The sequence below is a fragment of the Camelus bactrianus genome, chromosome 6 (assembly GCF_048773025.1).
Source record: "Camelus bactrianus isolate YW-2024 breed Bactrian camel chromosome 6, ASM4877302v1, whole genome shotgun sequence".
NCBI classification, from domain to species: Eukaryota; Metazoa; Chordata; class Mammalia; order Artiodactyla; family Camelidae; genus Camelus; species Camelus bactrianus.
In genome coordinates this window covers 65847149-65861879 of record NC_133544.1, presented here as the reverse complement: position 1 = coordinate 65861879, position 14731 = coordinate 65847149, and the positions used below count along the sequence as shown (strand labels likewise).

General features: G+C 35.6%; 3 protein-coding genes across 3 annotated transcripts in view; 2 read left to right on the top strand and 1 right to left on the bottom strand.

The window, feature by feature from the left end:
• Positions 1-14731, bottom strand: part of LPCAT4 (lysophosphatidylcholine acyltransferase 4) — an 88578-nt gene that overhangs the window by 48158 nt on the left and 25689 nt on the right. The gene's annotated exons all lie outside the window — the stretch shown is intronic.
• LOC105077031 (olfactory receptor 4F3/4F16/4F29-like) lies at positions 1986-4956 on the top strand. Its single transcript, XM_074364807.1, has one exon. It carries the CDS (start codon positions 3195-3197, stop codon positions 4284-4286), a length of 1092 nt encoding a protein of 363 aa, XP_074220908.1. The 5' UTR covers positions 1986-3194; the 3' UTR covers positions 4287-4956.
• On the top strand, positions 7004-14163 carry LOC105076856 (olfactory receptor 4F3/4F16/4F29-like). Its single transcript, XM_074365858.1, has one exon. It carries the CDS (start codon positions 13127-13129, stop codon positions 14063-14065), a length of 939 nt encoding a protein of 312 aa, XP_074221959.1. The 5' UTR covers positions 7004-13126; the 3' UTR covers positions 14066-14163.

Sequence of the window (14731 nt, the reverse complement as noted above, 5' to 3'; positions counted from 1 at the left end):
ATATGGCTAATAATGACCAATAACATTCTTTTATACAGTGATTTATTTCCAGGGGGTATATAATACAGCATAATATTTATAATGTTAATATATGATATATAATTAATTCAATATTAATGTTTTCTAAAGCCAATATGAGATCAGAATAAAGAGAAGTATGACCTGTAATAGTCAGAAATTAATTGTAGTATACTTATGATTAGATAGACTCTTATTACCATGCTACAACCAAGATTTATTAACACTTTAAAGAAATAGAAATGATGTGCAGATAGACAGTAGGATCAGAGAATTCCTAATATGTCAAAAAGAGTTGAGAAAAGAGATGCCATTAATAATTAAAAGTGTTTATCCTGGATATCATAAAATTAAGGAGAGGTGTAATAGTCAAAAAAATTGTATGGCTGAGTCACTGTCCAAAAGATTTAGTTCATGACTCCTATGACATTTTTCATTTGCATGAAAGATCAATATCTGGTGGTAATAATAATTTCTATCTCTACTGAGGACTCAGCAGAAGGAAATAATGCTAAATAATCATCCTAAGTAGCTTACGTCTAAGGGTTCGGAGAGGAGTGAGAAAACCATGTATGGCACCCTAAAAAGGATGCCCACAACAGGTTTTAGTATTTACATACTTGTCCATATTTAAAATTATGCTGTGCATTGTCTATTTAGGCACGATCTGCCCTTTGGCCTCTAAGCTACAAGGATGTAAGTCTTTCCCTATGTTAATGACTCTAGTTAGAATTCTTACCTGAGGAATTACTTTCCTCAGGTGTAACCTGTAGAACAGACATTATCAACAGGGAGAGAGATGACAACATCTTTGCACATCCCACTATTGCCAACATTTCTCAGAAAATAGGAAATGGTGAACAGTGTTAGATGATGCAGAGAGATCAGAAGGATGAAGACTTAGCTACTCTGAGGTATCTGGTGATCTTCATGAGACCCGTTTAAAGAAGGTGGAGGGGAGAGCAGTCAGACTGCAAGGAGTTAAGGAGGAGGTCATTGATGGGCAATACAGCAGATAGTACTGAGGGGGAATAAATATTTCTTGACAGAAGGAGCATCTTGGATAGATGGTACAGAGCCAAATTACAGAAGCACATTCTAAATTAGAAATTTGTACTTTCAAAGGCAATAAGAACCACTGGACATGTTTTGGTGGCAGCAGGTATATAATCAAATTGCTACATAGGAAGAGACGTCTGATGGCCATATTCAGGTTAGATGGGGAGAGATCAGTTGTCCTGTGTTCCAGAATTTCAGTTATGATTAGTGAAAGCAAATGAAGACTTGAGAAGAGCAGGATGGATGGGATGCTTGTAGTATTATAATAGATCTGAAAGAAGAGCTGCATTGGAAGAAGCAGATGCTAATTTCAAGAAAAAATAATAATAGCATGTAAAAGGCTTCAAGATTAATCCATTTCCTTAAGAAAACCTAAGGAATTTCAGTAAAAAACCTACTATGCTCAATCAGAAAATGTGATAAGGTGGCTACATATAATACAAAAAGAGTATTTCTCCTTTCTAGCAACAGGAACCTAGAAATGGAAAAGATACTCCATTCACATTGCCAAGAAAAAAAAGTTTAAAAAATACACAGGAATAATTTTCACAGAGAAGTTACAGAACATGTCAAAAAAATGACAAAATCTTATTAAGGAACGTGAAACAAGGTTTGAACAGATGGATAGATGCATGATGTTTTTGAATGGGAAGACACCATCATAACAATGTTACTTCATTAGAAGTTAATGTACAAATTTAATGCAATTTGAATCAAGTGGTCCAATGGAGTTTTGGGGTCTTTAAGTTAAATGGAATATTATATACTCAAGAATAACCAAGAAAACATGGAAAATACCAACAACGAAGGAGGGACCTGCTTTGTCGGATACCATGACATAGTATAAAGCCACTGCTATGAACTATTGATACTTTTACAGAAGTTGATACATGTATCAGTGGAAACAGAATAAAGAATTTAGAAGCAGGTCCCAAAATATTTGAGAATTCAGCAACAGTGAAAATGGTAAGTAAATTCAGTGTGGCAAGATTGGGCCACATAACTCAAGGTACCAGTACAATTCTATTCATCTGGAAGAAGTTAAAAGTGGACTTACATTTTAAACCATATACAAAAGTAATAGAGCACAGTCATAAATAGAAAAGAAAAAATAATAAAATATTGAAAGAAAATCTGAGAGTGTACATGTATGATCCACGAGCAAAGGATAGCTTAACTTAAGATTAAACTCAGAAGCTATAAAACATTAAGAGCTGTATTTAATCATGTAACAACTGAACTTGGGTATAACAAAAGAAACTATAAACAAAAATAATACGTAATTGATTTAGAAAAATATATAATGAATGACAAAAGCTTAGTATCTATACTATAAAAAGAGAGCTCAAAAATTGACAAGAAAAAGATAACATAATAGGAAATAGGAAAAAGCATGGAAGGGCAATTTACAGAAGAGCAAATCCAAACTGCAAAAAAACGCATGTTCAAAATGACTGGTCGTCAGGGATATGAAAGTTACTGTAACAAAATCACTTTATACTCACTATACTGGCAACAATTTGAAAAAGTATAAACATTTATTCTTATGAAAATATGTGTTATTACAGTCTTTTTGGAAAGAATTAGGTAAAACTACTAAATTAAAAATACGTGTTTTTTGATCCAGTGATCCCATTCTTGGGAATTCATGCCATACACAGGGAAGCATTAATACACAAGGATATATGTATAAGCATGTTTCTTTGCATCATTGTCTGTAGGTCCCCCCAAACTAGAACTAGGTTAACACTGGTTAATAGGGAAATTAGTAAATAATGGTCTATCCACAGTGTGAAATAGGCAGCCATTAAAAATGATAAATTACAGCACCTCTCCAGCAGCTCCCTGTGCCTGTTTGCACATGTTTCCATGTTGTGGCATACTTCACTGTAGATACTAGGAAGGACAAATCTCTCTTGTTTCTTAATGCACCTCTCTTAAATTCTTAGTTGCCTTTGTCTCCATTTTCCCTTCTTGATTATGCACTGATGCCCAAACCTGACTTGAGGTCCATGATTAAATGATACCCAAGATATAGGCATGAAAAAAATGTCTGATTCTGGCTCTTTGTGATCCTTTTACTATGTGAGCTCTAAGTAACTGTATACAGCAACAAAATGATCTTTAGTTTTCGTTGCTTGTGCAACTGTATAGCCAGGACTTTCCTTCCAACTTACAAATTATGTTTTTCTCCCTCTTATGCTCTTCAGGTAACTTCAGGGTCAGCCTTGTGCACGAAGTTGATGGATGGAGGAAACCGCTCGGTGGTGTCTGAATTTTTGTTGCTGGGACTCACCAATTCTTGGGAGATTCAGATTCTTCTTTTTCTGTTTTTCACAATATTTTATATAGCAAGTATGCTGGGAAACCTTCTCATTGTGCTCACAATCCTCTCAGACCATCATTTACATTCCCCTGTGTACTTTTTGTTGGCAAATCTCTCCTTCATTGACACAGGTGTTTCCAGCATTGCAAGCCCTAAGATGATTTATGACCTTTTCAGAAAACATAAAGTCATCTCCTTGAAAGGGTGCATAACTCAGATGTTCTTTATTCATACTGTTGGTGGCACAGAGATGGTGCTGCTCATAGTCATGGCCTATGACCGATACATTGCTATCTGTAAGCCCCTCCACTACCTGACCATCATGAGCCTAAGAATGTGCATTTCTCTTCTAGCTGTTGCCTGGACCATTGGACTCATCCACTCTGTGGCCCAGCTTGCTTTTGTTGTGAACTTACCCTTTTGTGGTCCCAACAAGATGGATAGCTTTTATTGTGATTTTCCTCGATTCATCAAACTTGCGTGTACAGACACATACAGACTGGAGTTTTTGGTCACGGCCAACAGTGGTTTCATCTCCATGGGCACCTTCTTTATTTTGATTGCGTCTTACATCTTCATCCTGGTCACGGTTCGCAGACACTCTTCAGGTGGTTCATCCAAGGCCCTCTCCACTCTCTCAGCTCACATTACCGTAGTGGTCTTTTTCTTTGGCCCTTGCATTATTGTCTATGTGTGGCCTTTCCCTACCTTACCCATAGATAAATTTTTAGCCATCTTTGATGCCCTTATTACTCCTTTAATGAACCCTATTATCTATACATTTAGAAATAAGGAGATGAAGGTGGCAATGAAGAGACTGCTTGGTAAGGTTTTAAGTTTTAGGAAGAATTTTTTCTCACACAGTACAAGAAATTCAGGCTGATCTTGATTATTTTCAGAAGTTAATCTCTTTTATTATACTTTTCACAAATCTTTTCAGTGTAGTACTGGTTTTCAGTACCCTCTGTGAAATCTCTCATTAAGGACTCTGTTCTGAGCTGGTCAGTTTTTCACAGGCTCCTTGATCTAAGGAAACTGAAAACACTAGGGAGGGGTGAATTCAGCATTGGAATGTAGTGTCCTTTTCAGTTACTACTGAAGACATTGGTAAAGGCGGAAATGTCGCATATTGGGTACATTTTCCATCAAAAGAAAATGTTGGATGCTCTTCTCTTTGGTAGTGATTCTCAAAGATGTATCTTTTCTAATATACATGAATATCAATATCCAAGCCCTCTGAGTTTTTCAGTGTCTATGTATCTGGAGGAAAAAACAAAATGAAGAAAATAGCCTAGGTAGCTTTGAGAATTTGAGGCTGCTAACATCTGGACTTGACCATCCACACTCCAATTTAACTGACACTAAGGGTTTTACATTTAGTTAGGATTGGAAGGTGAAATTTGGGATAACTCAGAGTGACAACTCAGGAAACATTAATATCATTAATTAATCAAATTTTGGGGGAATAGATGATGTAAAATCCTATACTCCTCAGTGTGTGAGATAATTATGTTTTAACCTGTTTATTTCCTAAGCAACAGCCACCATTTTTATATGGCAAAGAAAGCTATTTGAATATTAAAATATTATAAATGGTTTGAATACTTTGCAGCTAAAAGAGGCAACACTAAATAAAAATGCAAAGGATTTCTATATTATGGGAACCAGATTACTGACTAAATGAAAAACAAAGTGTCGAAAGTACAAAAGAAAATTTATTACAGAACTGTTTAACTGAAGAAATATAAATGGTATAATGAAGTAATGTATTAAAAGTTTTCATGTGATAAAATACATCATACAATTATGATAAAACAGATATATTGTTCAGAAATAATTTAAATAACTAAAGAGTATCTCATTGTCCTTTTCTTTTTTAAAGGAAAGTTTGTTTTCATTATTTATTTATTTATTTAATTGGACTATAGTTGACTTATAATATTGTATTAATTTCAGGTGTACTGCATAGCAATTTGGGTTTCTTTTTTTTGCAGATTGTAGGTTATTACAAGATATTGGGTATAATTCCCTTTTCCATACAGTAAATCCTTGTTGCTTATCTATTTTGTGTATAGTAATTTGTATCTGTTATTCCCATACTCCTAACTTGTCCTTACCCTGCTCCATCTCCCCCTTGACAACCATGAATTTGATTTCTATGTCTGTGCATCTGTTTTCCCATTTTTTATATAGAGTCAGTTGTATTATTTTTTTAGATTCCACACATAAGTGATATCACGTAGTATTTGTCTTTCTCTGTCTGATTTATTTTACTAAGGTCCATCCATGTTGCTGCAAATGCAAAGTTTTATTCTTCTTTTTATGGCTGATTAATATTCTATTGTATATATACATCACATCTTTATCCATTCTTCTGCTGGTGGACACTTTGGTTTCTTCCATATCTCAGGAATTACAAATAATGCCACTGTGAACATTGGGGTGCATGTATCTTTTCAAATTCGTGGGTTTTTTTTCCAGATATATACCCCTGAATGGAATTGCTGGGTCATTTTGTAGTTCTATTTTTTAGTTTTTTGAGAAATCTCCATACTATTTTCCACAGTGACTGCACCAATTTACATTCCTACCAGTGTATGAGGGTTTCCTTTCCTCCACATCCTCTCCACCATTTGCTCTTTGTGTCCTTTTTGATGATAGCCATCATGACAGGTGTAATGAGGAGATACCTCATTGTGGTTTTGATTTGCATTTCTCTGATGATTAGTGATGCTGAGCATGTTTTCATGTGCCTGTTGGCCATCTGTATATCTTCTTTCAAAAGATGTCTATTTAGGTCTTCTGCCCATTTTTTTTTATTGGATTGTGTTTTCTTGATAATGAGTTGTATGAGCTGTTTGTGTATTTTGGATATTAACCTCTTGTCAGTTGCATCGTTTGCAAATATTTTTTCCGATTTCGTAGGTTGTCTTTTCCTTTTTTTAATGGTTTCCTTTGCTACCTCACTGTTCTTTTTGAGTTACCAAATGAACCTCTGAATGATCATCGTCAGCAACAGACTGTTAGTAAAGGATGGGAAGATAATGTTTAAGGTTAAAATTAATGGTTCTAACAAATCTTTACCCTCTCCCCTTCACAAATTTGCCAGTAAACAGCAGCTAAAAGATTAGACCCTCACAAGCTTGAGGAAAGATATTTTGGCTCTTCTCTTTTTTAGTTCTTGCCTTCATGCATTAAACATTTTCATCCTATTTTTAAAATTGAGTTATAATTGACATTTAACATTACATTGGTTTCAGGTGTAGAACATAATGATTTGGTATTTGTATATATTGTGAAATGTCACCACAATAATCTAGTTAACATTCATCATTACATACAATTAAAATTTTTTTCTTATGGTGAGAACTTTTAAGATCTATTTTCTTAGCAACTTTCAAATATACAATACAGTATTATTAGCTATGGCCACTATGCTGTACATCACATCTTCAGGACCTAGTTTATAACTGGAAGCTTAAACCATAAAAAAAATTTTTTGAGGGGGGAAAGTGGATTATATGATTATTTATAAATGCTTATACAATGAATAACCAGACAACATTAATTTTTCTTTCTTTTTAATTAAATATTTTGGAGTTAAATAAGCAAAGCCACAATTATTCAGTTGATTTTTTTCCTTCTTCACATGTAATGATGAAATAGGATCTTATACCTGGATTGTGAACAAATCAAGAGATAAGTAACAAGGGCATTAATGCAGTAGTGAACACCAACCCCCCTCCATCCCCAGACCCAATCTTCCCACAGACACTACCAGTTAAACCACAGACTGTAGACTAGGTCTGAAAAGTGACTCACTTTCCATGAATTCCTCTAGAGCTGAGAAGGCTTTTCTCAATCTGAATTGTACCCCTACAGCCACAAAACGGAGCAACAGGGAAAATACTGAGACTATATCCAAGGTCCTCACCCAGTGGCTTCTGCCTCAGAATAAAATAAATTAAACCATGTATTTTTTTTAACCAGCTTTCCTTTGGTGTATATGTAGTCAGTCGTCAAATTTTACTAATAGGAAGCACGCTTTAACACATCATTGTGTATTTTTTTGATTATTTTCTAGAATAAAGTAGCTATGTAACTCCTGGGCAAAGAGTAACCATATCCTTAAGGCTTTGGTTCATATTACTAACTGTTCTCCTGAATAAGGAGGATTTGTCATGGACATAGAAAACAAAATAGGATTACCAAAGGGGAAACAGCGGGGAGGGATAAATTAGGGATTGGGGACTAACAGACACACATTACTATATAAAAAATAGATAAACAATGGGGACCTATTGTGTAGCACAGGGAACTGTATTCAGTTTCTTGTAATAGTATATAATGGAAAAGAATCTGAAAATACGTGTATGTATAACCTAATCACTTTGCTGTACACCTGAAACTAGCATTATAAATCAACTACATTTCAATAAAAATTTTTTAAAAGATTAGACTCTAAGTGTTTTCATTTTTATTCAAATCAATATATATTCAAATTCCCCTTGATTTATTTACAAGTTTCAAGCTTAATAGCTTCCTAACTCTTAAATTTAGGGCACCTGGTTTGCTAAGAGTTTTCATCAAGAAAATGTGCTGTATGTTGTCAAATGTTGTATCTTGTGTTGAGTACTCTGTGTCATAGTTTTTTGATGGTTTTGGTTCTTTGGATGGGTGCTCTTTCAATCTGGAAAGTCAAGTCTTCCTTTATTTCTGGAAAATGTTCTTAAGTGAGAGCCTTAACGATGTGTTCTGTTCCATTGTGTTTTCTTCTTTGGGACCACAATTATGTGTACATTGAAACTTTCGTATCTGTGTCTTCTCTCTACACCTTTTAATCTCTTCCACTTCGCTGTCCTTATCCCTGTCTTTATCTCTCCTATTGTGTTTCAGCAGTGTCTGCTTCCCCTTGGTCTCTTTCACAGACATTTTACCTTCATATCTGTGATGACTATTTTTTCTGCTATTCTTTCTTGAGATATGTCTGTTCATACTTAGGCTCTTTTCCTGTCAAATATTTTTGAGCTTTTACATCTTGATGTGTTTTTTTTTTATAAAGTTGATCACTCCTGTAATTTTAAAAAATTCATGGTGAAATATTTGGTCATGATTTTTATCTGCTGAGTGGTGATATTTTTCTGGACTCTCTTTCCTAACATTTGTTTTTAATTGTGTAGATCTTGTGATGGCTCTTTTTATTTTTAATTTTTGGAATTTAAATTAAATTTAAAATAAATAAATTAATTAAAAATTTTTTCAAATTACTTCAAATTTACTTAGCATTTTACAATTTAGAAAGCACAGTTGTTTGTGGTTATCTTACACTCTTTCCTATTACAAAACGATATATTGCCCCAATATCTTGTTTTCTATATCCTTTTACCCTCTTTCCATCTCTTTCTTCTACTTCCTCCTTTATATTTTCTCTTTCTTAGGCCTTTTTTTTGGGGGGGGGGTGAAAATTTAATGTAAAGATTCCAAATGAGTAATTTTTCCATTTGCCTAGCTTGGGGTCTATTCTTCATTCTGGATACATCATTTCTTGTGGTTGAAGGTTCTGTCTCTGAGCCTGGGGTGAAGGTAGGTAAGGAGAAAGCAGAGTGATGTTCCATACATGGAGGCATATTGCCCTGGTTGCTACAGAATGGCCCTCTGACCATGCTCTTTCCCCCTGTGTTTCTACCCTCTAGGGACAATGTAGTGTTTGTCTTTCTCCTCTCCTGTTCTCTCCTCCCTTTCCCTTCCCTCCCTCCCCCTCTTTCCTTCCTTTCTTCTCTTCCTTTTCTTTCTTTCTTTTCTTTTAACTGCTGGCTCTTTTTAAAATGTGGCATATTTTTTCCTGCACCAACTCTTTGTAGGAAATTCATGTCAATGAATGAATGACACTGTGTTTAAGCTTAGCAGGATTTTTTTCTCATTAGCTAATTTTTTCCCCTTTACTTCTATGTGTCATCAGAGTTAGGCCATTATAGGGCTGTACGTAATGTAAACAGATATGTTATTTCTTAAAATTTGTATTTATTACTTCTATAATAATTAGTAAAAACATGCTCAGATTGAATTGTATTTATCTTCTGAGTTTTCTTCTTCTTATGTTTGCTAAGCCATATATGCAAAAACAGACCTTGTATCAGATTTTTTCTTTGATGTCCATCTCTTTCTGTACTCTCTTCCTTTCCCCATGAATCAACAAGAAAACTATAGCTGTACATAGTGCAGAAAGCTTTGGGCCCAGAAGGGACTGGAGAAATCACTTTCTATAATCTGCTCATTTTACAGGTGTGGAAATAATACTATAGTGACATGAAGTGAATTATCTGAAGTTACAGAGTAAGTTACTGATCAAACTTGAATAGAATTTAAGTCTTCTGATTCATAATCCATAACCAAGTCCAACACACTACAGTTATTTCTAAGTTAAAAGTATCATTTTTGATGTGAAATTATGGGTTGTGTAATTGGATCAATAGCTAAATACTTTCATACAGATTATGAACATGCTAGCTTTTAATTGTAGAGCAGAATAGCCTTATAGATAATTCACACACACATACACACACACACACACACAGCTTCTATGACGTTCCCTGTTTTTCTGCTAAGTTTCTTTGGTGGAGTTAATTTAATATAAATATAAGAAAAGTATATACCTTGCTCAGGAAATAAATATTTCAAATTAAGTAAAGAAAATGGTGTTTACAATTTTTTCTGATCTCTTTTTCCTCCCTTCTGTGACTCACTCCCAGCCTCCCGTGTTGGTGTGCCAGGATTCTGGGTGACAATTCCCCTGGATAAATGAACTCATATTGGTGAGCCCGTCTCATCAGTATCATTTGGTCAGTACTCTCCTGTGTGCCAATTAGCTGTATCTTTCACAGTAACAGCATTTTTACAGCTTTTTGCAAATGGAGAAATGCTAGATTTAACCAAGGGAAATTGAGTAGGTTAACTCTTTGGTAATAGTCACATGTTAGGTCTTTAAACGAGTGCAGTGGTGACAAATACAGAAATAGCTTAGGAATATTGGTATACAGTATTGAAGTCCCCAAAGGCCAGTACTGAATAGACATTTCTGGTGACAGGATCATTTCGTAAAAAATCACTTAATTGTTATCTTGTACAACAGAAGCAGCTTCAGCTAAGCTTAATGAACAAGAATCAACACAAATGAGAAGAAAGAGCACATTAAGTCAGAAACTGAAATTACTTTTTTTTTTCCTTTTTATCAATTGCTATCCAAGATTGAGATCCAAGAAAAGGAATTAGAAAGATTAGGAGGAAGTCTTGTAAGTGGGAACAGAATTTGACTCAGTGTAGTCCTGGGCTTTATTCTATTTCCTGATGTGGAGGCAGAGTACCTTTGTTTCCTCTGTTAATTAGAAAGTAGCACAAGCAGAGTCCTGGATGGGAAGCTGAAGGAGTTCATGTGGATGAAAACAATGGCAGTCTGGGAACTCAACCAGGAACTCTGAGATGCAGGTATTATACAGATTTGCCTTTTCCTATGACGGTTATTTCAAAAGGCAGAATCAATTATGGATGTGTTTGAAGCAGCTAAAGAAACCCAGATGCTTGTGAACATTTGAGGACAAAGTTTCCTTTTCTTTTACTTAGATCTGCCTAGGATACTGAGAGCAGAGCATGGGGCATCCAGAAAGGGATTACAACGCGTTAAATAATCAGAAAGTCATGAAAGAAAAGTCTTCTCTATATATTAGTTAAGAGGCAGATCAGAGAATGAATGTAAGGCCTACCACTTACTGTTTTAACCTGTTGCTTTCCCCCTCCTAGTCTCTATATCCTTTGCTGTAAAAAGGAGCTGATACTAACTTTTATGGTTATTATAAATATCAAACAAGATTGTGTGTGTAAAGGTGTTACTGTGTCTTGCCCATGGTAGCCACTGTTTTTGCTTTAATTTGGCTTGTTTTCATTATTTTCATGGACAATCAAACACTACTTCAGACCGGGAGATATTCTCTGATTATATCTCAATGATTCTTTAAGACTCAGATATGAAGTTGCGTGAGGGAGTGTTCTAATTTCATTTATTCACATGCAGCTATCCAGCTTTCCCAACACCACCTGAAGAGACTGTCTTTTCTCCATTGTATACTCTTGCCTCCTTTGTCAAAGATTAATTGATGGTAGGTGTGTGGGTTTACTTCTGGGCTCTCTATTCTGTTCCATTGATTCAGATATGAATTGTATATCCAAATAAATTATATCCATATCTTAAACTGCATCACAGGTCTTGATTTCTTTCTGAAGATAGCCCTGATTACTCTGGCTCACAGTTATGTTTTCTGCTTCAAAAACTCTATGATCATACTACTTTTTCTTTATTTAAGTACTTTTTTTGTTATTTATATTTTTGTATGTGCTAAAATGTAAATGCCTTAAGGGTAGTGAATATTTTAATACTTCAGGAAACCCATAATGTCCTGGAACAATGCATTGTGCTTAGTAGGTATCTAGAAGATATTTGTTGATTGACTACTGATGGTTATGATAAAGGGTAAAATAAACGACATAGCTAATTTACAATAATTTGCTAATAAATCATGTAAGTGGTACAAATGGAATTAGAGAAGAGGGAGATTAAATATGAAGAGAGGGCTTTCTATGGGATATGGGACCAATAACCAACTGCAGATGAGGGAAAAGGTGGTGAATATGATAGCAATCCATTGCAGAGAATACCATCATTATGGTGAGTTTCATTACATACTGGGCTGGCACCGTGCTATGAAATCATGGAAATGTTGGGCTTGAAAGTATTACTTAGCATCATCCACCTCAGTTCCTTTATTTTCCAGATGATGAAACTGACTTCAAGAAGTGAGCTGAGTGTGGAAGGGACTGGAGAAATAACTTGCCCTAATTAAGTCTAAGCCCTTTCCATGGATTTAGGGCTAGGACTAAATTACAACTCTTTTGATTCCAAGTGCTGTGTTCTTTCTGACATTCCATGCACCCATGAAAAGTGAACATGGCATGGACAATGATCTACAAATATCAATCAAATAGAATTTTGCTGGCTACAATGCATTAGCTCATCCACGTTTAGATTCTGCAGCACAAATCTCTTTTCTGACTTATCCTAACTCTGTTATATGCTCTCCCAGCTCAAGCTCTGTGGTCACTTCCACTCCCTCAACTGAGCTCCAAAAGTTGGATACCTTTAGGGTTTCTATGTTATCTTCTCTCTTTATGAGGGAAAGGTGAATGTGATTTGATAAAACTGCAACAGAAAGGCTAAACAGGAGAGTATTAATGAGATTGATAGCACTGCATATAGGAGGTAATCAAGGGGATAAGAAAAATGAGTCATCAGAACTGTCAGAGGTTTGGGGAAATCCATGGGCAGGAGTAACAAACTGTGAGAGAGAAATCAGTAAGTCCATTTCCATTTCCTCTTTCTTCCCCCATGTTATTCCAGGGCATTGCTATCCTGCCTCTCATAACCCTTCTGTTTCAGCAGAATATTATATTCAAAACCTAGAAAATTTTAGGGAAGCTGGGGGAGTTAGAAAAGTGCTTTATGGCAATGAGTTACTGCATCTTTTCTGCAACTGCTATTTAAGGGGTTATATTATAGGTGTTCTGGCTGTATGAAATGAGGCAATATTTTCATGCAATCACTGACTCCCCACAAAGTTGATTTCTTCTTTATTCTCTTTTCTAGGTAAAACTGTGCTATCTGTGCTTGCAGCGGCAATGGGTGGAGCCAACCGCTCTGTTGTGTCTGAGTTTGTGTTCCTGGGACTCTCCAATTCTTGGGAGATCCAGCTCCTTCTCTTCCTCTTTTCCTCTGTGTTCTATGTGTCAAGCCTGATGGGAAACCTCCTCATTGTGTTCTCTGTGAGCTCTGACCCTAATTTGCACTCCCCCATGTACTTTCTGCTAGCCAATCTCTCTTTTCTTGACGTGGGGGTTTGCTCTATTGCCGCTCCCAAAATGATTTATGACATTTTCAGAAAACGCAAAGCCATCTCTTTTGGGGGCTGTATAGCTCAGATCTTCTTTATTCATGCTATTGGGGGAACAGAAATGGTGCTGCTCATTGCCATGGCCTTTGACAGATACGTGGCCATATGTAAGCCTCTCCACTACCTGACCATCATGAGCCCACAAACGTGCATTTTAATTTTGGCTGCTGCCTGGGTCCTTGGCCTCATCCACTCAGTGGCCCAATTGGCTTTTGTTGTAGACTTGCCCTTCTGTGGTCCTAATGAATTGGACAGCTTTTATTGTGACCTCCCCCAACTTATCAAACTTGCTTGCACAGAGATCTATAGACTGGAGTTCATGGTGACAGCCAACAGTGGACTCATCTCTGTGGGTTCCTTCTTCATACTGATTATTTCTTATATCTTCATTCTTGTCACTGTTTGGAAACACTCCTCAGGTGGTTTATCAAAGGCTCTCTCCACTTTGTCAGCTCATGTCACTGTGGTGGTTTTATTCTTTGGGCCATTAATCTTCTTCTATACTTGGCCCTTCCCCTCATCACACTTGGACAAGTTTCTTGCTATCTTTGATGCAGTTCTCACTCCTTTTCTGAATCCAGTGATCTACACATTCAGGAACAAGGAGATGAAGGCAGCAATGAAGAAACTCTGCCATCAGCTTGTGAGTTACAGAAATATGAACTAAATACTCTAAATATGAAGAAATTAAGCTCTTCCCTCAATGACAACAGAAAAAAATGATGTCATTAAAATTTTAGATCTCTATGAATTTTATGTACTAGGTTACATTTAGGCATATACGACATTACTGTGTATCTCTAGTACCTTAATTAATAAGGATAAAGAGAGCTAACACTGGAGCTTTCTGTATTTCCAATCTTGTGCTAGATGTTTTATGTAAATTATGTTATTTAATATTCATGATAACTCTGGGTGGTGAGTATTTTATCTTGTTTTTTTTCAATAATTAAGAAATGCTTTCTGCTCATTCTCCATATAATTACCATATAAAATGCTTCAAACCAAAGCTAATTATTACCTTAATCCACCACTTCTAATTGTCTTGTTCCTCAAAAGGTGCCAATCAGTGTATTCAACAATTCAATGTTGGAAATTAACATATTATTCCTTTTCACCGTTATTCTTTCCCTACTTTGAATTGGTTAATGTCATTTTCTCAAACTACTTACCAAACTGCCATAAACTCTCACTGGTTTAATTTTCTTCCCTTCTTAGTTTAGTATCTGTTTGCTTTCTTTTTCCCCATATCCTTTGGCTATCTAGATAACTGTTTGGTTTTTAATAGAATTGTGGAACTTTAGAACTGGAATTTGAAAGATCATCTGTCTTA

Coding starts and splice junctions, on each gene's coding strand:
- LOC105076856 (XM_074365858.1), top strand. CDS start 13,127: ATGGGTGGAGCCAACCGCTCTGTTGTGTCTGAGTTTGTGTTCCTGGGA.
- LOC105077031 (XM_074364807.1), top strand. CDS start 3,195: ATGATCTTTAGTTTTCGTTGCTTGTGCAACTGTATAGCCAGGACTTTC.